At 34.8% G+C, this 24,963-nt stretch overlaps 1 protein-coding gene across 1 annotated transcript in view; it reads right to left on the reverse strand.

Moving 5' to 3' along the window:
* Positions 1 to 727: 727 nt before the first annotated feature.
* ADAMTS5 (ADAM metallopeptidase with thrombospondin type 1 motif 5) overlaps positions 728 to 24,963 on the reverse strand; it is a 93,073-nt gene continuing 68,837 nt past the window's right edge. The window contains exons 4-8 of the mRNA XM_020996009.2: positions 22,445 to 22,728; positions 19,517 to 19,700; positions 18,825 to 19,000; positions 15,678 to 15,853; positions 728 to 12,530 (exon numbers count right to left, since the gene is read on the reverse strand). Of these exons, the coding sequence (XP_020851668.1) occupies positions 11,963 to 12,530; positions 15,678 to 15,853; positions 18,825 to 19,000; positions 19,517 to 19,700; positions 22,445 to 22,728 (1,388 nt within the window). The 3' untranslated portion in view covers positions 728 to 11,962. The remainder of the gene's footprint in view (positions 12,531 to 15,677; positions 15,854 to 18,824; positions 19,001 to 19,516; positions 19,701 to 22,444; positions 22,729 to 24,963) is intronic.

A 24,963-nucleotide genomic window follows, 5' to 3' on the forward strand; every position in this document is an offset into this window, starting at 1 on the left:
AAAAATTTTAGACCATATTATGAAAGGGTCGGTTTGTGAACATTTGGAAAACACAAGAATCACTAATAGCCGGCATGACCCCATTGTCAGCAGACTAACTTCAACAGAGTAATTAGACTGGATTAGGGGAATTAATAGTTTGCCTAAATTTCAGCAAAGCAAAAAAGTCTGTCGTGCTCTCCTTCTGGACAATGAGAGATATAGTTATATGTCTCTGTGTAGTGATCTATCTAATCTATAGTCTAATAGTGACCTATGTGGAATATAGGTCATTGATCTAAGGGATCAGTGATTCCTAATGTTTTTGGTTCCATTTATTCCTTTTAATAACCACCAAAAAATGTGTTGTGAATACTCAGCATAACTTAATATACCTACCCAAAATATTCTTTTAGATTTAAGTAATTATAAGTAACTTTTGCCTCCAAGATAAATTTATATCATACGATTATAACTGTAAAATACAAATTTCTATTCAAATTTTATTATGAAAACTCCAAGTAGAAAAATTAGAAAACTCCAATTATAAAATAATTCTAAATATTTTATGTGGGACATTCTGCAAGAATTAAAAGAAGTAATCCAGTAAGGTCAAAATCATATGCTTACTATTACCTGTAAGCCTACATATAATTTTTTTATTTTTACAAATTTTATTGAATATAAATAACATTTTAATGAAATAAGTTACAACTTGGAAGGAAGAGCCTTTAACATAATATAACAATCATATGTAAACTTAATTTTTATTATGCACTCTTTTATTTGAACAAAAGTTTGTAATATTTAGTTCAACACTAGACAAACACAGTCTTAAATCTGGTCCCACATTGAATTTATTTATGTATTTTGATTTAAAACAAGAATAATGTGAAAATGCTTAGGTACACAAATATGTCATAGAAGATGGTAGGAGAATTTTACAAGCTGTCTTGCTGAGATTAAAATTATTATTTTTTTTAGTTTTGACCATCTAACCAATCAATGAAAATAAATAGCTAATTATGATATAAAATTTTCACTTTTCTAGTGGCTAATGACAAGTGCTGTTATTAAATGATAAATGTACTTAACATTTAAGTGCAAATTTTGCTTTAAAACAATGTCGATACATAAACTAATGTTTATAAGGAAAGAATCTTTTCAGACATGACTTTCTTCTCTTCTACCACTGGCAAATCAGCTATCGTCTCACAGAGATCTACTGAACAAACAGACCAGTGTTGCCAACCAGTTCATTTGATAATTTGCTAGAAAGAATAATAATACAAGCAGAAGATAAGTCTAAATTTCAAAACTGCTTCAACACTTCAATGACAGGAAAAACAAGATTTGTTTCTGCAGAACATTTATGATAGGGCATGGTTTCAAGATAATGCACATGCCCAGAGATAAGGGTTTTCAAACAACCTGTTTTTTGTCCTAGAAGAATGCAAACATTCGTAACAGAGGAGAATGAAGGAGGCAATCTAGTACACTGTACAGAATGCAAATGAGGTTATATGTTTGTATCTGATCATCTGTTGTGAACCAATTTGAGGCTGAATGTTGAACCCTTGTAGTGCTTTGAAAACAATTTGATGCCATGTCAAAAAACTGCAAAAACATATTGCAGTCCAAAGCAGTCACTTTGATGTAACCACTGCAGAAACATCAAAATCATTGTGGATGTGTCTCATGATCATGGTTTCAAATCACTGCAGAATCAAACTTGAATGCTTCAAACATATATACATGATTGTTGTCACAGAGGAAAAATGTGTTTGTAACATAACTGACTGATTATATATTGCTTAAGGTTTCATAAAGAATTTTTAGCACCAGCATCTTCAACCGCCATTGCAAACCTGAGAGGGTCTGCAAACCACTAAATGTAAACCACTGGACTAGATGATAGTGTAATTAGTTGAATTAAGAATTAGTTGAATGACCAAACCCCAGAAGTAATCATTAATCTGTTGATATCTACATAGAAGGAGGATTCTAGTGTCACTGACCCTATGATACTAAATATTTTTACCAAGGTAAAAAAGAAATGGTCCATAGCCATCATAAGATAGTTAATATAGTTGACAACTAAATCAGAATTCAAAAGTGAGTATGTGGAGGGAAATAGTAAGAAGACTGGAAAGGTAGGTAGAAACTAGGTTATGAAGAGCTTTAAATGCCAAACAAAGGACTTTATATTTGATCCTAGAGGTAATAGCCACTAATTTATTAAGAGGGGGAGGGGTATGTGACATGGGATGTGGCTGTGCGTGTAGAGAGAAAGGGGCATATAGTAGAGGTAGTGTGAAGGTAGAAGTGATAATATGTGCCATTCTCCCAGTTATATAGTTTTGAAGAACTGGAAGAGACATAACAGAGATTTTCATTCAAATTTGTCATTTGTTGTCAGATGTGTTGTGACTTGATAGTTAATTAGCAGCAAAGTTAGAACTCATAGCTCCTAGCCCAGTGGTCCTATCACATCCTTATCTTCAAGGCTATTCACTACTTCCTAGTATTTTGCTTTTACTTCTGGTACCTCTTATTTGCTGGTTAATGAAGCTTCATTAATTAATTTGATAGTTTAGATTTTCTTCAGACATGGAAAAGCAGAGATATCGCTCTTTCACCAATGTTTTAATAAAGAAATATAATAATTTATTTAAAACAAAAATTAGTTAATTTCACTTTCAAGATATTGAAACATCTCAATACCACGTGGAATAGGTCAAACACAATTGATTACACAGGGCATATTGTATTACTTAATTGCCATAAAACTTATTGTAAAATCTTTTCAATTTAAAAGAAAAATTGTTAGTTTTCCTCAGGCTTTGGCCCTGCCCAAAGATATGGAAGTTAGTTTTCAAGAGGTGGATTTCAAGTATATACTGCAATAATACATCCAAACTACTTAGTAGTTGTAACTTGTTTTAACTTAAACTTTCCTGTTCAAATTCTGAGCAACCAGCTTCTACATAGCTCTCAACTCTGCACTCTTACTTCTCTGGCTTCTCAGTTACTTTCATCTGGACATTAAATTGCCTTGTATTTTGGAGTTAAGCCTGTCTGCACTTGTACTGGGCCTTACCTTGTCCTATTTTAATAGCAGCCCCACTTTGTGTTTGAATCACATATACCTTATCTCATCAGTCCCATGTTTTAACACAACCAAATGTAGATCAGAGCAAGTTAACCTACTACATCCCGCCCCCGTCCCTCCCAATATGCTAGAAAAATATGAAACTGGTTTCTTTGTATTCTTTTTTTTTGGCTAGGCAATGGGGTTAAGTGACTTGCCTAGGGTCACACAGCTATTAAGTGTTATGTGTCTGAGGCCAGATTTAAACTTGGGCCCTCCTGATTCCAGGGCCGGTGCTCTATCCACTGCACCACTACCTGCCCCTAGTCTCAATTTTTATGACATTATTGAGGCTTCATAACCTCTTGCATGGATAACTATAATAGTCTTCTAATTCAACTCCATGCCTCCAGTTCCCCCACTTGTTCTGCTTTGTCTCATCCAAAACATCTTACTCCTGCCATGTTAACTTTCTGCAGCTGCATCACATCATGCTCCTGATCAAGAAGCCATGATTGTTTCTCTTATCTATCCAGTAATTTCCATTATTACTTAATTCAATAAGGTTAGCATTCTCATTGTCCCTAACCATAAAATATACATTACAAAGGAATGAGAACATAAAATGGAGAATAAGGGAGATTGCCTGCTTAGTAATTCATTCTTACTTCATAGGAAAAGAATGGATGTACAACAAAAGTGAACTAATTAGACAGTGAATTCCATAAGCCCTTTTCCAATAGTCCATTATATGTACAATAATTTGTATAACAGTACAAATTAAAAGTTTGTATGAACAAGGAGACCAGATAACCAGCCTTTAATTTGACCTCCTATAGAAGATTAGTTATAGAAAGGAATGTTTATTCGTTATGAAATAGCAGCAGGGAAATAAAATGAATGCATAGGCAATAGAAATGCACAGTATTTGTTAGTAATATATTTCAGTAGTAGAGGGATAGACTGCTTTATGTAAACTTTTAGGACGTAAACTTATGTACTTGCAAAAAATGTTGCCACTGCACTATGCATGCTAAGAGATTTGTGCAAGGGCAAATAAACCCAGCCAAGAAACATTTATTAGGCACCTACTGTGCTAAGTGCTGGTGATACAAAGAAAGGCAGTCCCTGCCCTCAAGGAGCTCACATTCTAATGGGTGAGGCAAAATGCAAATAATTACAAGTGTCCACTATATACAATGCAAAGGAAGGTAGCTCCTGCACCAAAATGAGCAGGAACCTCTCCTTGGCCTGCAGATTTCTCTACACCCTAACACCATATTATTCCACTGCATAAAACTGCTTTTTCTTCACCCAATTTTACCCATCTTTCAAGGCTCAGTTTGTCTATGAAGCCTCCCTTGACAACTCCAGTCCATATGTCTGTCTCCCCTTCCCTAGTTATTTCATATGAATTTTGTCCTATGAACATGAATCCAATTCTCAACACTTAGTAGATATAAAATCTATGTATGTAATGACCACTTATTGGTATAGTTTTTATGATGCCAAAATAAATGGCCAATTTGATGAAATGTTTAGTCAATTCAGTTTTTTGAAAGTCAAATTTCATAATTAAATTTATTAGTACTTTTAGGATGTTGGCTTAATCATCTGGCTAACTCTATTTCTAGCAATATAAGTGCCATTTTGGCCATCTCAGTGAAGTGACAATTTATAATGTGTCATGATTTCAAGCTTAGGATGTATGTGGGGGAGGAAAGCACCATTTTGGGTATAAAGTGAATCATAATAACTTTACATGTTTAAAAACATTGTTTTTGGAAAGTCAAATAGTACAAATGTTATTGGGAAAAATATCTTCTTTACTTTTTTGCTATCTAGTTCTTTTATGAGTAAGTGTGCTTTGATCATTGTCTTGTATCATTAATCTCATATTTAGAATATTCTTTTTTAAAAAAAATAACATGTGTAGAGAGTACTGAGTACCATGTCTTCAGGAGATTTAACTCTTTCAGTGTACATTCTTGAATTTAGTATACAAAAGTAGAATCACAACCCACAGGCATATCACATGTGGTTTTCTAAGTGACCTAATATACAGTTTATATTTATTATTTCCATGTAAGCTGATATATAGCAATTGGTATGTACCAAGTATTTAATGTTATGGAGCAAAATAATATATCATTAAATAATCACTAATCATTAATATGTAAACTAAACTTTCGTTAAGAAGGTAAAATAATATGTCTCAAATGGCTCAGTTGAAATAGTTCTTACCTGAAAAACTGACTGTTGAATAGTGTAAACTACCTGATAGTGCTTTAATAATTATTCATATGGAACAAATTTAAATAGTTCAAAATCCATTTAAAATTATGTACCTCTTAATTTTCCAAAGAATTTTGTTGTTGGGTTCTTTTTTTTGTATTAATTATAATACACAAATCACAAATCCACAAAGAAATACAACCTTCTGAGAGTAGCAGATAATGGACTATTACTATTGATTGCTCAAGTACAGTATGTAAGGCTTCAATCTTCTATGCAAATAACTTTCAAGATACCTTTTTTCCCTCTCATCTTTTTAATACTCAATTTGTGTTTCTTGCCTGGTGATTTTCTGATAATTCTGTATTATTTGATACAAAAATAAAATAACAGTTTATATCATTGCTTAAATCTTCAAATTGAACCTATCATTTTTTCTATTTGTTTAGATTTTGACAAAGTATACTTACAAAGCACATACATAATTTCCATTAAGTAGTGTTTATAACATATAAGAAATATTTTTAATACTAATTTCTAGAATTATAGACCAATAACTTTTCTGCCATGCTTGATAAATATCCTTTCATAGTGAGTATGGAGATATGTGTGTATATATTTGTACATATAAACATATATAATTACAGAGTCAATTGTTGCAGTCACACAAGAAACTGATGTTCAATTCTAAATCTACATTGTATTTCCAAAGTGGGTAGGAATACTTTTAATATTCTGATATATATTGTGAATGATAACAAAGTATGTTTAAGACATAATAGCTGTGTACTGTACAACACCACAGAAGACAAAACAAAGTAGGCCAACAAATCCATTGTTGTCACTTAAAGGTAATATGGAATGTATGGATAAATACTTAAATTTTACTCACTGAGTATTCTGCTTTTCCAATTTGATCCTCTTAAATTTTTCATTCATCATAGATGTGTATAGCTACAACACCATTTGTCTCATTCTTCAAATAAACAAGAGAAAATCTTCAGCTATGTATATACCAGGATAGCCTTAAGGGCACCAATCATAGTTGAAAAGAATGAACTTTGATTAATTATGTTTTCAAATTTTTATAGTATCATACTCACATTTATTGTTACCCAAAATAATAGTGTTATTTGCTTTTATTGAGAAATCATTAGAAAAAAATACATATGCCCCTACACACATAGACTCACATGTTTATATTGTGTTGAAATGCCAACTTTTGGACATTATCATAGGAGGAGTCAGATAATGCCCCTATAAAGCTTAAGGTTTCTTTGTTTATGATCACGATCTTCCATCACAGTGTTAAACTTTTGTTTATTCTGATGAACCTTATATAACCATGGGTAATGAAGACTGGATCAAAGAATTAGTTATGGTTTTTTGTTTGTTGGCTTTGTTTTGGGCATGGCATGGCTTTTCCATATAGTTAGTGAAACCATAAGATTAAGGCCACAAGCATCAATCTTGCTTTGTTGCAACTATGATATCAAGCCAGTGATCAAGGAATTGAACTGACTTATTTAAAAAATTCAGCTCTGACCTCCTTTTATGAAATAGTTATTAACTTATACCTAGATTCTCATTGAGTCCTACACCATATAATATTAACTACTTTCCCAAACTGAATATAGATTTCTACAAAACTGTTTTTGGTTTCTTTATGGATTCCTAGTCAAATTTTCATATGTACTTAATTGCATGGTATACAATCTGTTGATATTGACAGGATTATTTAAAATGACTACAGATAAATCATTTTCATAATTAATGACAATATAAGGCTACTAAATGGACAATTTAATTGACTTTAATGGTCAGTTCAGTTAAGTAATTTGTTTGAGCAATGTGAACATAGTCTAAGATGGTAAATTTTTTGAAAAATAGTAAAGCTTTACATGTTTCTATTTATATGTCCAGTCCACTTTGGCTTTTGGATTAGTATACCTATAGTAATAACCTACGTAGTTAATAATATTTTGTTCACTCTTACTTAGACATAAGAGTAATTCATCTTAATAAATATGGCCATAAAGCCATAAAAAGTAGAAGTGGCTTTGAATCCATAAAGCAGATCTGGCTTATACCTCTTTCCTAAAATGGGAAATACTGTACTATTTTCATTATCTACCTCCCAGGGGTGTGGTGAAGAAAGCGTTTTGTGAACCACAAAGGACTATAGAGAGGGGAACTAGAAAGGAACTAGAGAATTAACAAAATTACTTATACCACTAGTACAATACTTCTAAAAATACTGAAAAGCTATTATGAGCTATCTCATTACATCCATATTGATAATGAGCAAAGACCTAGTGTGAATTTCTCAGATCTGAAGAATGTATTTGTCAATTTTGATATGAAGCAATTTGTTTTTGTTTTTGTTTTTCAGTCTGACACAAATCACCCCCACAAGGGTCACTGTATTTGTAGGGCATCATAGCCAGGAAGTATATTCCACTGTTCCTGATGCTAACCACTGCGGTCTGTGGAAGAGTTCTACTTGGCACTTCTACCACAAGGACCCTGCCCCCCCCCAGTAATGGGCATCCAACACTCATACATAGTGAATGTAATCACTATCTAAATTATAGTAATCTATATGATTTGAGCACAGTTATGAGCTCTACCTGGAAAGGCTCAAAAACTTTCTTTAATCCCTTAATACTTGCAACAGTGCTCTGAACATAATAGGTATTTAATGTCTGTAGAACTGCAATGAATTTCTTGCATCATATCAATGCAAGGACAACATTTGGTGAATAGGCATTGCATCCTAATCTGAGGCTCATTTAAGAGGAAAGCCCCAAGCCCTGTCTTAAAAAGATCATCATGGTAGAAAGAAGAGATGAATACTATCAATAGTGGAACTTCAAATCAGAAACTTCTTTAAAAAGGAAAGACATAGTATCAGAATCTGGATATGCATATGTGTATGGATATACATGTGTATCCATGTATAATTTTTGTTGTTGTTATTTAGACTTGTGATTTCATCAAAGAAGACTTGGTGTGGAAATTCCTTCTAAGTGCATACCAGCAATTTGCCTAGTGTGTCACACAAGGTCTTCCTGACTCTAGGACCAGGTCTCAATTATATTGCATTGCCTTTCCTGTCTTTAGATGTAGATATTTTAAAAGATATGCAAATACATATATCTATATATGTGTAATAAAACAAGGAAAGCTTTTCTATTAAAGATACAAAGGCAATCAGTGCAAACTCACAAAAATGGACTTCACAATACACATAGGAAGCATAACTTTTTTTAAAAAAAAAGGAGTACATCTAGAAAAACATTATGTATATAATGTTATATATACATGTGCATGTATATATAATATATACATATAATATATGTATAAAATATATATTATATATAAGAATTTGTAAAATTGACATTTTTATTAAATAAAAATAAATAATTTCATCACACAAGTTCACATACCAGGTGCAAAAACAGTAAATTCTTTCTCAGTGCAATATTTCTTTTTTATCTTTGTGATTGAATTCTCTTTTCTAAACTGGGACAAAATTATTTAGCAAGAAGGGTAAAAAAGGCTTGAATCTGCCAAATCCATAAGACTGTCCTATCAAGTACTTTTAAACACGGAGGCAAAATTAAATCATGTAATCAGAAAAAGAAGCTATTTTCTCTCATCCTTTTTTCTTCATAAGGAAAGAAATTCTAGAAGTTACTAACTTTTGTGGGTGAAATTTCATTGTCATCAAACCTGAGCATTTCACTTCAACTGAAGTTTGTTAGGAGGAAGCACTCCTGAGCTTTAAGGACCCTAGGATTTTTCAGGCATGAATGAAAATAAGGCATGTTTATAGGATCACAGGATCAGAATTGGAAGATGCCTTAAAGGTAATCTCCTGTAAACCCTCCCATTTTACAGATTATGATACCAAGACACTGAGATTTTTTTAAAAATTGTAACTAACAAAGAAGGGATTTGAACTTAGGTTCTCTGACTCCAAAACCAGCACTTTTTCAATGCATCATGCTGCCTCCCACTGCTAAGCAGAAAATTAATCTACAGGACCATAGATCTAGAGCAGGAAGGGACCTCAGAAGACTGAATTGCTCTCTTTTTCCCTAACACACATTCTTTATTCTTTAGAGATATGGAAGTGTCCATTTCTCTGAACTGCATTATCCAGTCTTAGTCATTCCATCCTTTGTACATACATTCCTAGAGTCATTCTATCCTTATCCACCAATAATAGCAGCAGATACTGCTTGGGCAAAAGAAACAGGGTCCTTTAAATAGAGCAGTTAGATATAGTGGTTTGTTGTTAACTCTCTAGGTCATTTGAGTAATAAATACTAACACTGTAGATTAATATTCAAGAGGAATATTTTCTTCAGAAAGAAAATGAAAAGCACCACTTGTTTTTTATATCTACAATATTTTATGGCTCCATCACAGAGAAACAGGAATGCATGTAATGATTTTTGACTCAACTCAGGTTTGTTAGGAGGAGGTAGCCCTGTACTTCTAGGACCCTAGAATTTTTCAGGCATATTTATAGGATCACAAGCTGAGAATTGGAAGAGGTCACCTCATTTATATCCTCCTATTTGCCTGCAATGATGAACTCAATATCCATCTTCAGCATGATCCCAATCAAATGGTGCAAAATTATGGGTTGAGGATAAACCTACAAAGTATCCAATCAGCTGAAATATGAGTTTTGGTGATACAAGTGAATGACTTCAACTGATTTTTTTTCTTACAGAACCATGTACAATGTGTTTTGATTGTGTGAAGAGGATATGTCACATAAGAGCGAAATCAAGAAAAATGGTGTAAATAAATACATTGGATATTGTATCAGTTGGTCTCCGAGACTGCCAGGATTACAAAGCCGGTGTTATGCTAAAATACATTGCAAATGAAGTAACACACTCTAGGCAGTTGGAATATACAAAAAGACTGTTCAGTGAAAAGACATAAATTAAAACACAGAATTTAAACACAGCCATCACAGTCTGTGTCAGGAAGCCTGTCAGCTGGATTGGTATGAGTTGAATGACTTAAATCAAATAATTTTTTTCTTCTGCCAAATATTGAGTATCTTTGAAGTTAAATACTTCTAAATAACCATTTAAATCAATGGATTATAAGCATTCTTTGCTTTATGAAAACATAATACATAAAAATCCATGCTTCCATAAGATATGTCATGTCTACTAGTACTATAACATCAAATATATGTGGTTACGACTATTATAAAACTAAGATAAAAGGATACTCTGAAATTTCTCCAAGTTTAGCTCTCTGTGATTCTCTTTTAAAAATTATAATATGGTCTAAATGGCATTAGTGGTCTAAAAATTGTAAAAGGCTACATGTTTTCAGACTTTAAACTCATGTAACAAAAATTTGGTTGAGGAGGAGAGAAGCCTGCATGTTTATGGTTAATACAATAGTTTTTTTTTTTCTAGCATATTACTACTACAATAATATGCTTTTCATTTGGGAAAGAAGTCTTTAGTATGTGAAGTATGTTTGATATACCAATTATTTTTCTCTTTTAAAAAAATAAATTATTAACTTCTACATGGAAAAAGCCTTACTGACATTGATAGCAACCACATCTGGATGTGGTTAATTTCTGAGTGACACAATATGTTTTAGTAAAACCGAGTATTTAAGGTAATCAAAACACTAATTCCTTATGTAATATAGTTTTTAACAAAACAAAATAGACAAACAGCACATTACATATTTTCTGGTAAGAGGGATTCCAGGATATAGAGTTTTAAGTAGAGCTACAATACTATTTGTTGGGTGTCTTTCCTTATTAAGGAAAATATAGCCTCTCCAACAGCTATTTTTAGGCACATGAAACTCCAAATTTCACTTGCAAACCACAGGAAGAAAACAGTCAAGAATATATAGTTGACAATATTGTAAATATTTGATTTTTTTTGTAAATACTAAATTTCAGCACACCCCCCCACTGAAGTTTGAAAAAATCCAAATTCTATAGACATACATACATACAAAATGTGTTCTAATCAATTTGGCTGGCAACCTGAAAAATACAGGTACTAATATATCAGAGAACCTCTATATATGTTGATAAGTATTCTGATAATCTCTGCTCAACAGTTTTTAAAATTACGTTTTGTCATGGTGTTAGTCTTTTAAAAAATATATTGTCTACTATCAACAACAAGCTTATATTTTCCAGTAAAATATCCACAGCTCTTTCTGGAAAATGGGTGAAACTGAAAACAGCTGCAGACCTACTTTGGTCAATCACTTTATGTATAGAATGAATTATTTTTAATAGAATCAAGTTATATAAAATTATATATTTACAAACAGCAAAAATAAATCATGATCAAAAATTATTATGATGTCTTCAAAGGCATTTTTAAGAGGTAGGTGATCAAGGGGAAATAGGTTTGTACTCTTCAAATACCTTATGAGCTTACATTCATTTATTTTTCTACTCCTTTTAGGCCTAGAGGACTTAATTTTCAAGGATTTCTTTGTTATATTCCAAGGTTTGAAAAGCAGATTCTGCCCATAATTTGAATCAAGAAAATAATTACAATGAAGTTTAGATTTTTCCACCCAAGGTATGTCAGTGGTGTCTTGCTCAATTGTTTTTCTAAACAAAATCATAACCATGTGCTAGCATTTCTTTAGAAAACACTGCTTGAATGCCGAGGGTCTCTGTGACAGTAGACATCCTTTTGCTAATTTTTTGTGTCCATCTTGGCACTGCACAGTCCTGGTGTGCCAGCCTGTGTCACATGTTCTAGAACAGGAAAGCCACGGGCCAGTAACCCACTGTAGCTGTGAGGTCTGTGATCCCATTTTATTGCTTCCATGATGACTGACTGAGTTTGATTTGGATGTTGACTTTTTGGGAACGAAGAAGCTATAGCGGACATCTACTGCTTTGCTTGGGTCTGTTGCAAGAATCTGAACTATAAGAATCTCTTTTGTAGCTGAATACCCCATCCCATGCAAGAAGTCATCCTTGTGGCTCCAACCACTGTAGTTCATGACAGTCCCATTGATGTCAATAATGGTCTCTGATGTAGATATCATATACTTTCCATTGATCAAGTACTCACCATTTTTCTTTTTCAGGGCTAAGTAAGCAGTGAATCTGTTCTGGTCTTTTGCCTTGAATTGTCGAACTTTGATGTGAGTGGCACCTTCAGGTATCCTTACTACATCTGTGTAACCCTTACTAAGAGACAAAGAGACAGAGACAAAGAGAGACAGAGAGATGGACAGAAAAGGAGAGATAGAGAGATGGAGGCAGAGAGGGAGAGACAAAGACAAACAGGCACAGAGACAAAGAAACAGAATAGGTAAGTAACTGATGAAACAAATGGATATTCTTTGAAAGTCCCATTTTAACTTGGCATTGCATTTCAATTTTGTCATGATTTGTAGTCTAGGGTAATTTAGTCAAACTTTTCACTTTATAGAAAAGTAAATGGAGATTCTCAAAGCTCAAAAATTCATCTAAGATTACCAAGTACCAAGGTTGGGATTTGAATTTAGATATTGTGAACCCTAGTACGGCACTCTTTCCACCACACCCAAACATAGCTTTCTTTAAAGCAAATTTCTATAAAACCAGAAAGGATAAGGATTGGTACTTCATTGATTTAGAGACCTCTCTGTGAAGAGGTTGGCTCCTTTCCTGAAATATATAGTCTTAGACTTAGAAAGTTGCCTTGTGTAGGGTCACATAGCCAAGTGTCAGACTCTATCCACTAAACCATGATGTCTTTTTATAAAATTAGAAACTGTTTCTTTTAAAATTTCCTCATTTCAATAAAATATTAGTTAGAACATGCTCCATTATCATATCAATTTTTATTTAAAAATTCAATTTTATAATATGGTGTATTAATGAAATGGTTAATAATGGGATTAGGTATAGGATTATTAGAATATGTTCTCGTGTAGAGGTGGGTTTAACTGGGTATGTGTGGTGTGTAAGTTTTCCTCGTTATGAAGTTGTTAGTATGTGAAGTGAATAAAGTGCTGTAATGGTAGTGTTGGTACCTAGTAGAATGATGGAAAAATTGGATCAAGAGAAGGATGAGGTAATTACTAGTAATTCGCCCAGGAGGTTAATGGTTGGTGGGAGAGCTAGATTGGCTAAGCTGGCTAGGAGTCATCAGGTGCATGTTAGGGGAAGGATAGTTTGTAGTCCTCAGGCTAAGATTATGGTTCGGCTATGGATGTGTTCATAATTTGTGTTGGCAAGGCAGAATGGTATGGAAGATGTTAAACCGTGGGCGATTATTAGGGCTGTGGCACCTATGAGCTTAGTGGTGATTGTATGAGGGTGGCGACGATTACTAAGCCTATGCGGCTTACTGAAGAGTAGGCAATTAGGGATTTTAGGTCTGTTTGACGTAGGCAGATAGAACTTGTTATGACTAAACCTCATGATGATAAGATAATGAAGGGGTAGGAAAGATTTGTAGTTAGGGGTTCGGTGAAAACTGTAATTTGTATGATGCCATAGCCACCAAGTTTTAGTAAGATGGCTGCTAGGACTATTGATCCTGCAATTGGGGCTTCTATGTGTGCTTTTGGTAGTCAGAGGTGGAGGCCGTATAGGGCTAACCCTAGATTCTTAAATACCATATCTATATAAAAGTTCTGTTAGCTCCTACAAACCTAGGATGGCTTTGAATAGAGATCTTATAACAGACTGAAACAGGTTATCTGAGAATTGGTTTAGCTAAGACTGGAGTGTCTCATCACCAGACAGGTGGCCAGGAAATAATGCTTTTGTTTTTCTATAGCAATTCATGAAACCATCTGTAGAAGGAATAGATATACTAACAAAATCACAAATACTTTGAAGTATCAAATGACATGATGATATACAATAATTCCATATATTTAGTTTCCACTTTTCTTTTTGAATCTTAAAGAATCTAAACAGATTCATTCTTACAATTTCAGGAAGGTAAATAGAGATGAATGCTCTATTTTATAGCTGAGTAAACAAAAATATAAGTGGATGAAATGTTTTTCTCCAAACCACAACTATAAAAAGATGAAAACAGAACCTACCCCAATTTTTAGTCCTTCACTTTGTCAATGGACAATACTGTCAATATAACAGGGACAGCATGCAGTGTTGGTAATGATAAAATGTAATAACTTACTCATCATTTTGCTATGAGCTGTCAAAATAGCAATAGTTTAGATAAAGTAATTTTTGTGTTTCTCATTTTTACTTTTACCATATTTTCTTAGCTACAATTCCTTTCTTAAGGTCCATCGTATTGGGATAGTAGTAAGACTATAGTAGCAAGAACAATGGACTTAGGTTCAGAAAATCTGAGTTTAAATCCTTTCTCTAACAATACCTAGCTATGTGACTATGGCCAAGTCATTTTATTTCTGTGCCCCTGTATAGTAGAAATAATAAAACTTGTATTAAGTACCTTGCATGGTTTTGTGAAGATGTATATATTATAAATATTAAACTCTATAGAAACGTAGAGACTTTCTGAGAAAAGGGTATTTGTGTAAATTCTAATACTCCTACCCTGAATAGAATCTCTTTGAGGGAAGGGATTGTCTCATTTTAAGAGTTCTTATCCTCAATGCCCAGCACGTAGAAAATATTTCATATTTATTGAAATGAAATGAATGTAGATAATAATCAAGACAAACTTCTTATACCAACTCCCATATAATAACAATAGTGTTGTGATAAGAGTATATTTTATTATCATAGCCTCAGTCATGCATATTTTTATTTGTCCAGCTCAGGGTTTTTTTTCTATTATGAATTTTTTGCTGATATCAGAGATTTTACTTCTCATTTTTCTGTTCCATGGTTGGCACCCCCAATGTAACCTGGATACCCAGGCAAACCTTGTCTGCACCACTGCTATACATATATGAACTAAAAGGCAATAGAGGTGTATAGAATTGGAAGGGACCTGTTAAGATTATGTGTGCATTTTAAAGATATGAGATCATTGATCCCATATAATTAATACAAGCTGTGAGTTATTATTACTACGGAGCATTTGAAAGACCTTCCTAACTTAAGAATCTATTTCAGTTCTTGATGACTATTTTACTTGCGTCCTCAAGGCCAGAGAACATCCCTCATAGCTTGAAGATGGCATGGCTCCACATTCACAGATCCCAGAGCTTTGCACCACTTCTCTTTTGACTTCATACTCACAATTTGCTATCAGAGCAACACAATACATTGCCACCTAACCTCTATGGATTCATACTTCTTTACTCATAAGCATATGTAAAATATGTTACTCACTATATCCATTTGGAAATTTAAAATTTTGAATACCAAGCTTAATTATAATAATTAATTTCACATTACCTTTTTTTAGTAAATGTTCCCATGACCTTTGTACAGCTGGAATTATCTCCTCCGCATACACCACACTTATCATATTGGAGCTTTGAACCAATAATGTTGTCACAACCAGTTCTTACACATTTCCCTTGAACACAGATTGAATTACTGTATGGTCTACATTCAGTGCCATCCTTCACCTAGGTAATTAAGAAAAAAAAAACAACTTAGAATTTCAATAACTTGGTTCATTTGGTGCACCTATAATTTCTACTTTGTAATTTTAAAAAGTTTGCTTTGAAGGATGGTGAGCCCTCAAAGCACGTAGTTCCCAAAGCAATGAACTGAATGGTCGTGGGCATTTTGTTGGGTGATTCCAGGCAAACCTTTAGTTTTGTAAATCTAGAGATCTTATTTATCAAGTGATCCAAAGTCCTTAATTCCCTTTTTGTATATGCAACCCTTTCCAAAATTAATATTTTCTCTTTCATTGTGGTTACTATGAAACCTTCTTCAGCTAGTGGTGGGGAATATTGTTTAGCAGCTAGTCAGTGTAGGGGGTGGGGGACGGATTAGCTAGGGATGTGCTAGCAAATGTTTAATAATTGACTGGAGCATGTTTGAAGTGGCTCCAGCATTACTCTGGTGCCACTAGGAAAGCTGAGATGTTAGTGTATCATCATTATTAATTTAAAAATAATCATCTCAAAGTTAAAACTAATATCTCAATTTAGAAGGATTCAACATTTTCTAGTTAATGGTACCAAATCACGATGGAGATGAACAGATGAAGACATTCTTGGTCAGTCTGAGGAAGTAACTCAAAAGACAGACTGATTGTGATCTGATCAACAGACTCAGGAGAATTTGCTTTGGTGCACATTGACAAGATTCATTAACCATTTTCATCTGATAATGTCCATTTATTGCATTTTTGTTTTGATTCATAAACTCCAGAAACAGTGGTTTTATAGATATGTGGTTGAAAAGAGAGAGAAAGAGACAGAAAGAGAGACAGAAAGAATTTAAAAATTCAATTTAAAATTGAAGAAAATTTGTTAGGGATGAACTAATTTAAGTTCCATTAGGTTATTTACCATTTAGAAAATAAAAACTTTTGAGACAGATTTTCATAATTATTCCCATGGAGCACTTACTTGTTTGGTTTGGACTTTTAACATATGTTCCTACTCTTAGGGTAGAAGCTCCTTCCTTTTAGATCAGAAACTCATCTAGAACTTAGAGTCTGAGAGAGTTGCCTACAGGCATGGAGGCAGTATTTGCTTATGGGCAAATTAATGAAATTTGCCTCTCTTCCCAGCACAAAGAGGTTGAGGACTATTTGGTCTGTATGTGGTCACTACATGAGATGTTTCTGCTTAGCTGATTTTATTTGTTATGAGAAAGGATTCAATCTCAAAGGATTTTTTTTCCTCTAGAAATGATTGTAGTATAAAGACAAAAGGCAACTTGATGTTTTAAAGAGAATAGCTTGGAGGGTAAGAGTCTAGGTGACTTGCTCACTGTCCACAGCTAATATAATAGCAGAAACAGGAGGGCTTCAACTCAGGTACAACTGATTTATCAATTTTATAATTTTGAAAACTGTGATTTTTTATCTGTAAAAAAATCTAAATCATAAAAAGAATATTAGATTGCTATGAAGTTTAACCAAGTTAACCAAAAAGGTATATGTTTATTGTCAAACTTTTACTTATGAAGGATTTAGGGCCTTGTGAAGTAGCTGTGTTACCATATATGTATGTGTATGTATAGTTATCATAGGACTACATCAAAGATCCATAGTGTAATTGTGTAGGAATGCCCTCCAACAAACGTAGGTTACAATCTATCATTTAGTAGATAAATGTTATAATTGCCTATGGTTCAGAGAGATTGGCATATGCCCATGGATTTATAGCTAGTAAATGTTAGAATTGTGGTTAGAATCCAGTTCTTCATGAGTGCACATCTAGTGCTCTTAACAACTACAAAAAACTGCTTCTTAAGGAGAAAGAGGGGCAGTAGGTGGCGCAGTGGATACAGCACCGGCCCTGAAGTCAGGAGGACGTGAGTTCAAATCCGACCTCAGACCAAACACTTGACACTTACTAGCTGTGTGACCCTGGGCAAGTCACTTAACCCCAATTGCCTAAAAGCCCCCCCAAAAAATTTAAAAAAAAAAGGAGAAAGAGATAGAGATAAGAGAAAGAGAATTAGAGATAAGCTCTTAATCAATAATGCTGTCACAAACTTCCCTTGAATACAGATTGAATTACTGAATGGTCTACATTTAACTCTGTCCTTCATGGAGGTTATTGAGAATATGTTAATTTAGAATTTCAAGACTGAATACCTCTCTGGTTCGTTTGGTATACCTGTAATTTCTGCTTTGTCATTTTAGTTTTCTTAGAAGGATGGCTGGAAACTGTAGTCAAAGCATATAGTTCCTAAAAACAATGAACTGAATTGTTTTGTTAGGTGTTTTGTTAGGAGATTCAAGGCAAGGCTTTAGTTTTATAAAACTAGAAATCTTATTAGGATATCTAAAGTCCTCAATTTTCTTTTTGCATGCATAACCCTTATCCAAAATATGATATTTTATTTTATTTACCTAATATTTATTATATACCCAATATTTAATGATATATTTGGTTAAAGGCATAGAAGTGAAGGTAGAAATAAAAACAAGTAAAGCTCTTTTATGTTATTCATTAAGAAAATCTTTGGGAAAATATACAATAAATAGTAGCACTTAATTCAGTAAACGTATAAAGGAGGAAGGCTGTTTTATATTAATTACTGTGAAAATCCTTGGAAAATAGGTATATGTATCTTCTTATATGTATTCCTTAGTAACTAGGTTTAGTTAACCTAATAATCCTAAAGAAGGTATTGTTTGGTGTTTGAAGTATTTGCTGTTGTGAAATTTGAGTACCCAATCACTCTTTCTGTCATGAAGTTTGTATTACCAAACAATTTAAACATAAAGAATAAGTAAATGGAGACAGCTAGGTGGTGCAGTGGATAGAGCACTGGCCCTGCAGTCAGGAGGACCTGAGTTCAAATCTGGTCACAGATCAGATATTTGAAACTTGCTAGCTGTGTGACCCTGGACAACCCCATCTGCCTTGACAAAACAAAAAAAATAGAATAAGTAAATGTAATTACCTTTGGGGAAAATACCACATAGTAGCCTGTTCCTTTGGCTCTACAGGTCAGCTTGCACACATCTGCGGGCAGAACTCCTGCATATTTGGGGACCCACTCCACAAATGTCTTGATCCCTTTTATATCTGATTGAAATCCATTTTTAGCTTCACATTGTTCCTGACGAAAGGCTTTAGCTAGAAAACAAACATTTTAGCGTTCATATATTTGTATCTATATTTGATGTAGGGGCCAAGATATTAGGACTTTCCTGTTAAGCCTTAACATTTGGAGATTTTATTTTAAGGACAAGATGTAAACATCAGCCCTGATTTCTTTCTTTTTCTCTTCACTAAATATTCATATACTTTACTTAGAGCTAAGAATGAAGTTTTCTCCCAGAACTTTGGCCATCATCATCATCATCATCTTTAATGCCATGCTACTGAATTTTTATCATTATTAAGTTATTTTTTTATACTTCTCAATTACAGAACAGTATATAATTGCACTTTTTATATAGGAGCCAGGAGGTCCTAGAATGGCATTTCCTAAAAGTGTTCTTCCACTTCTACAACTTTTTTTATGTGGTATCATCAATATGAGTAATCTTGCCAATGAGGCAGGTCACCTTATCCTGTAAGATTAAGCCCTGTCTGCTAATGTCTACAACTATTAAAATGAGAATACAAGACAAGTATCATGGAACATACCATATGTTGGACATGCTGTGACGCTGCAGGAGCGGTAGATGGCTCTCTTTCCAGTGCAGTATCGTCCATTGTTTCTAGGTGCTGGGTTATTACAATGGCGAAAAGCAAACTGAACTCCTCCCCCACATGAACGGGAACATTGGCCCCAGGAACCCCAGGAACCCCAGTTGCCATGGTTTGATGTCTGAAATGCAAAATAGAAGATGTTTCAAATGGAAATAAACATCTTGCTACGATCTATAATATCCTTTGGGGAGACGTTGGGAAATTACTGTTTTGATTTCAATTTTCATAGTAGTCATAGGATTTGTGGCTGAGTGGGAACTTAAGGATAATCTAGTAAACCCTACCTCATTCTATGGATAGGGAAACTGAGGCCAGCATAGGGCTAGTCACATATTCAAGGTCACACAGGTAGTGAGCAACCAGGCCGGGATTCAAATAGGGTTTTGGACTTCAAATTCTGTTTGCTTTCTACCATACCATTTCACCATGTCAAACTATGAGATGTTGCAGAGACTGCAGAGTCCAGAATGGATACAGTGATTATATACAAAGAGTTAACTAAACAGTCACTTGATCCTTTCCTAGCACAGCAGGATCCAAGTGGTTTTTATTATCTAAGTGCCCAGTAAAAGGAAGGCATCACCTCACAGTACCTGACTGTGGATTTTAATATAGCATTTGTTTCAAACAGAGCAGGCTCAGAGCCATCTTGTTACCTACTATTACCCTGGGTTGTCCTCTATTCTTTTACAAGTATTGATTTTTTTTTCTCTCACCAGATTTTCTATGCAATAACTGTAAGCAAAGCCCTGCTATTGATAATGAATTTATTCTGTAGCAGGGAAATCTAAAGAATCTGATAATTAGGTCCAAAAATTGATTCATAATAATAACTTTAGGATGCTAGGCTTTTTAAATATATTATTTCATTTGATTCACATAATATTCTAAGATATATATGTATATATAGAGAGATATGCATATATCTATGTCTATATCTACATCTACATCACATCTATATCGATATAATTGCTGTCTCCATTTCACAGATGAGGTAACTGTCTCAAAGATGCTAAGTTACCCATGGTCATACAACTAGAGTACACTGTCAGTGATGGGATTGCGGCCATGTCTCTACTGGTACTAAGCAAGGTATTCTTTCCATTATATGTATGCTGCTTTTTCTTGTGAGTCATACATCCGTTCATAATTACAGAATATTAGAGCTGAGGACAATGAAGACATGAAGACAAAGAATACAATGTCTACCTGTATAGTGATACATTGAAAAATTAGTAATTTCATCAGTATGAATCTCACCACCACTATAACAGATCAAAGCCCCTTCATCTTCAGTATTTGCCCTGGTAGTCAATCTGCTAGTGATAAGCCTGTCCACACTTAGCCAGGCTGTTCTTTGAATGACTGCTGGATATCAAATGTTGACAGGCTGTTCTTAGGAATTCTAGCTCAGTAAGATGTGTTCTACTCTCATAATTTGTGCATGAGATATAGCATAATATCAGGACTTTCATGGAGAGTCAAAAATGCAGACAAAAAGAAAGAGACCCTATGTAACAATTTTGGTTTTCTTTTGCCCTGTAACAAAGTCTGGCAATGATCCAAATTCCTTTGGTTAGTGAATTTTGTGGAAGACTTGTAATGACTATAGAAACAACCCAGAGTGTTTCTAAATACTACTAGGAAGGGCATATATGGAGGTTGTGTGACTGCCTTGTAAAATAAAACAAAAACGAAAAACAAAAAGTGATGCTCCGATCCTGCTGTACTGAGGACCTGAGAAGGATTAGAAGTGAGAAATAGAATATTTTGCTCTATCTCTGCAACCAAGGGTAGTAAGTGTTGGCTTGAAATTAGGAGTTGTAGAGTTACTCTAGACTAGGGGTCTTTAACTGCTTAGGTGTCATGGATGCTTCTGGAAGTCTGGTTAAGCTTATGGACTCCTAAGTATCTTTTGTGGCTTACATTCATAATGGAAAGAAATGCTTTTAGTTAGAGGTCAGTGAAAATACACATTTTTTTCCCATCCAAGTTCACACAGCCCTTGAAATCTATTTATGGACCCCTAAGGGGTTCATGAGCCACAGGTTAAATAAGAACCTCTGCCCTAGACTCTGTGGTAAGGACAAATGACTACTTAGAAAAAAAATAAACAAGAGCACCCACACTGGTGCTACCATGATTTGTAGAGTGGTGTAAAATTTTTAGAAAGAAAAGCACTAGATTTGAGCCCTAGTCCTGTCAGACTACATCAGCCGTGTGACCCTGGACATGTCACCTCTCTCCTCTGGGCCTCAGTTTCTTAATCCGTAAAACAAGAGGGGCTGGAATAGATGATTTCCTTCTAGCTTTAACATTCTGTGATTCTGGTCTCTTAGTGGCAGCTCTGGTATAATGTCCTCAAGTGAATTTAGTTCTGTTCTGGATCTGGCTTTTAGTCTGCCTCTAACTGCATGACCCAGGGCAAGCCATTTAACTTCTCAAGAACTCAATCAATTTCTTCATTTTAAAAATTAGGGAGTTGGACTTTAGGATATTTACCGTCTCTTCAAATTCTAAAATTCTTTGAAATGCTAGTAATATCAGAATGCTGAAGTATACACAACATAGGTTTCCATGTAATATTAAGTGTCTACCCCATTTCCCCAGCAGTCGATTTCCTTCAACAAGCATTTGCTAAGCACTTACTATGTGCAAGACACTATGCTAGGCATTAGGCATATAAATAAATGACCACTATGGTTAAAATGAGCAGTCGGAGGTAGAATACAAATTTCCAAATGGAAAACACTTTCTTCACTGAATATTTTTGAAGATTTCTTATGGCAGTCCTAGCACATGCCAAATAAATCAACATCATATTTGAATTTCTGGATGGTGTACAATATAGAAATAATGTACCAAATAATATTTTTTCTTGGTTTTGTCGACGCACTTGCCCTGAAGGCAAATCCTGCTTTTCCCACATGGCGTCCCTTCCACAGCTGGCAGCTTCTTGGTCAGACACACCATTTGGCCCTGTCGAACAACTGCACACCACAGGCGAACACAGACATCCATGCCAGGACATACTGTGTACTCAGGCCCAAATGCCAGCTTGCATTGATGGATAGCATCATATGTCTGTCCTGGGAGCTCTTCAGGGCCCAGGATCTGCTTTCTTGGTAAGTCCAGCAAACAGTTACCTGAAGGGATAATCCAGGTTTCGTTATTACTTTGTTTCTAGGCTTCAGACTAAGTTAAATTATGACCTCAAAAATAAATACACAGGCAACAGCTGAACTGAAGTATTATTATGAACCAATAATCATATTTTGCACCTGGCAGGAGAAGCAGCCTAGAGAAAATGGCTAAGGGGTGTGGCTTCTCTGAGCATGCTCTTGTATCCTCAACTGTGTCAAAAAGTCATTTAGTTTCTCTGGGCCTCAGTTTCCTTACTTGTAAAATAAAGGAATTGGAGAAAATATCTGAAGTCCCTCTCTAGATGTAAGCTTCTGTATCTCTATATATTCAGGAACATATGAATTTTAATAAGATACTTATACAAAAAGTCTTCAAGATTCAAAGGGATGAGAGAAGAGTCAGTATTTGGGGGCAAAGGTAGGCTTGGTTTGGAGCCATCAGACTGAGTGGGTACTGCCTACTCATAAGCCTGACCTTGTTTACTCTTTCTCTTATTTCAATATCCTTTGGATTCAGCTTTTACAGGAACTTGTACTTGTTACACATTATTGCAAAAATAGCAAGGGCTGGATTATAATCTTGGATATATGTCTGCTGAGTTACCCTAGCTACCTCTCAACCACTATGTGCTTTAGTTTCCCCACCTATATAATAATGGCTATTCTTACTTTCCTGAAATATTTTGAGGATAAAATAAATGTTAAATATTCAGGAGAAAGATAAAATTACCATTCATGTGGTAGATTACAACTATTCAATTAGTAATGTGTTAGTAAACAATTATTAATAAAATTGATGAAGTTATCATTTAGTGTTAATAAGTTAGTAGTAAATTACTGATGACCCAATTAAAAATGACACAATTCTAAGAATGTGAAGGACCTGACAGCTTATCTAGTCCAAATCCCTAATCAATGAATGAATCCCTTCTGCAGGATCCCTGACCCTTGGTCATCCAGTGTCTACTTGGATTTGTCCTTTGACAGGGAACTCACTACACTAGTGATGTTCACACATACAGCAAGCCAAAATAGGTTAAAAAATCATCATTTTCATGTTTAAATACAGTAAAATTCAGGAATTGTTCATGCATTGCTGGGGAAGAAGGTCAACATCATAGGCTTTCTGGGACAGCCATTCCATTGAACTCCACGCATCTTCTCCAGCAGATTCCACACTGGTTGCTTTGTCTCCTTCCACCTCCTCTTTCCAGCTACAAAAGCCAAATCCTTAGATACTACAACATGACTGAACTTATTCCTCAATGATTAATATACTCCCATCCCATTAAATCCTCCCTATCCTATGGCTCAAAACTTGTTATCCATTCCCCACTCCCTTATTCTCATCTCCCTCAATCCAACCCCTCCAACATCCCACTTTAAAGCTCCCCTCTCCTTCCACTGTGTTCTCTGGAATGCCTGTTCCATAGTTTGCTTTCACCTTAAACCTTTTTTTCCTTCCTTACTCTTTCCATCTTCTTCTACTCAATGAGACCTGGTTCCTTCCTGATGACACAGCTTCCCTGACCACCCTTTCCGGTACCAGTGGAAAGTTTCACTCACGTCCCCTGACAAGTTACTGTTCATGGTAGAGGAGCTGGAATACTCTTTGTCCCCTAGTACCACTTCCAGGGTCTCCTGTAACCATCATGTCTCCTTCTTTGGGGTTATTCAGTCACCCAACAAGGATTCTGGTAGCTGTTATCTACCAACTTCCCGGAAACTCCTTTCTTCCTTAATGAGTCCAGTGCCTGGCTCACAGTCTTCTCCTCTCCATGTATGTACTAAGGAACTTCAATATTAATATTCTCTCAAATACCCTAACCTCCCAGTTCCTCCATTGACTCATTTTCCATTTTCCTCCACTCCACCTCAGCCATTCACTGAAATGGTCATACCATCATCTAACAACTGTTTCACTACCAGATTTGGAAACCCTGGAATTCCTTTAGCTGATCATAATCTGTTGCCCTTCCACGTCTCCTCCTGCCTTGTACCCTCTGACTCTATTCTTTGTCTTCACTGTAACCTCTGATATCCACCCTCAGTTCTTTGCCAGGCTTTCACCCCTGGGCTAGCTGTATTTTCCTCCCTTCCCCATATTGACCCTGATTCTGCCTTGCTCTGCCAAACCTCAACCTCAGATTATTCTCACCATCTACTGTTTAAACTTCCATTCACTTGCTGCTGAATGAAAGAAAAAATTTTTTTAAAAGCCCAAAACCAAAAAACTGC

Source organism: Phascolarctos cinereus, unplaced genomic scaffold (genome assembly GCF_003287225.1).
Source record: "Phascolarctos cinereus isolate Bilbo 61053 unplaced genomic scaffold, phaCin_HiC Scaffold_726;HRSCAF=1367, whole genome shotgun sequence".
In the NCBI taxonomy this organism is placed as follows: Eukaryota; Metazoa; Chordata; class Mammalia; order Diprotodontia; family Phascolarctidae; genus Phascolarctos; species Phascolarctos cinereus.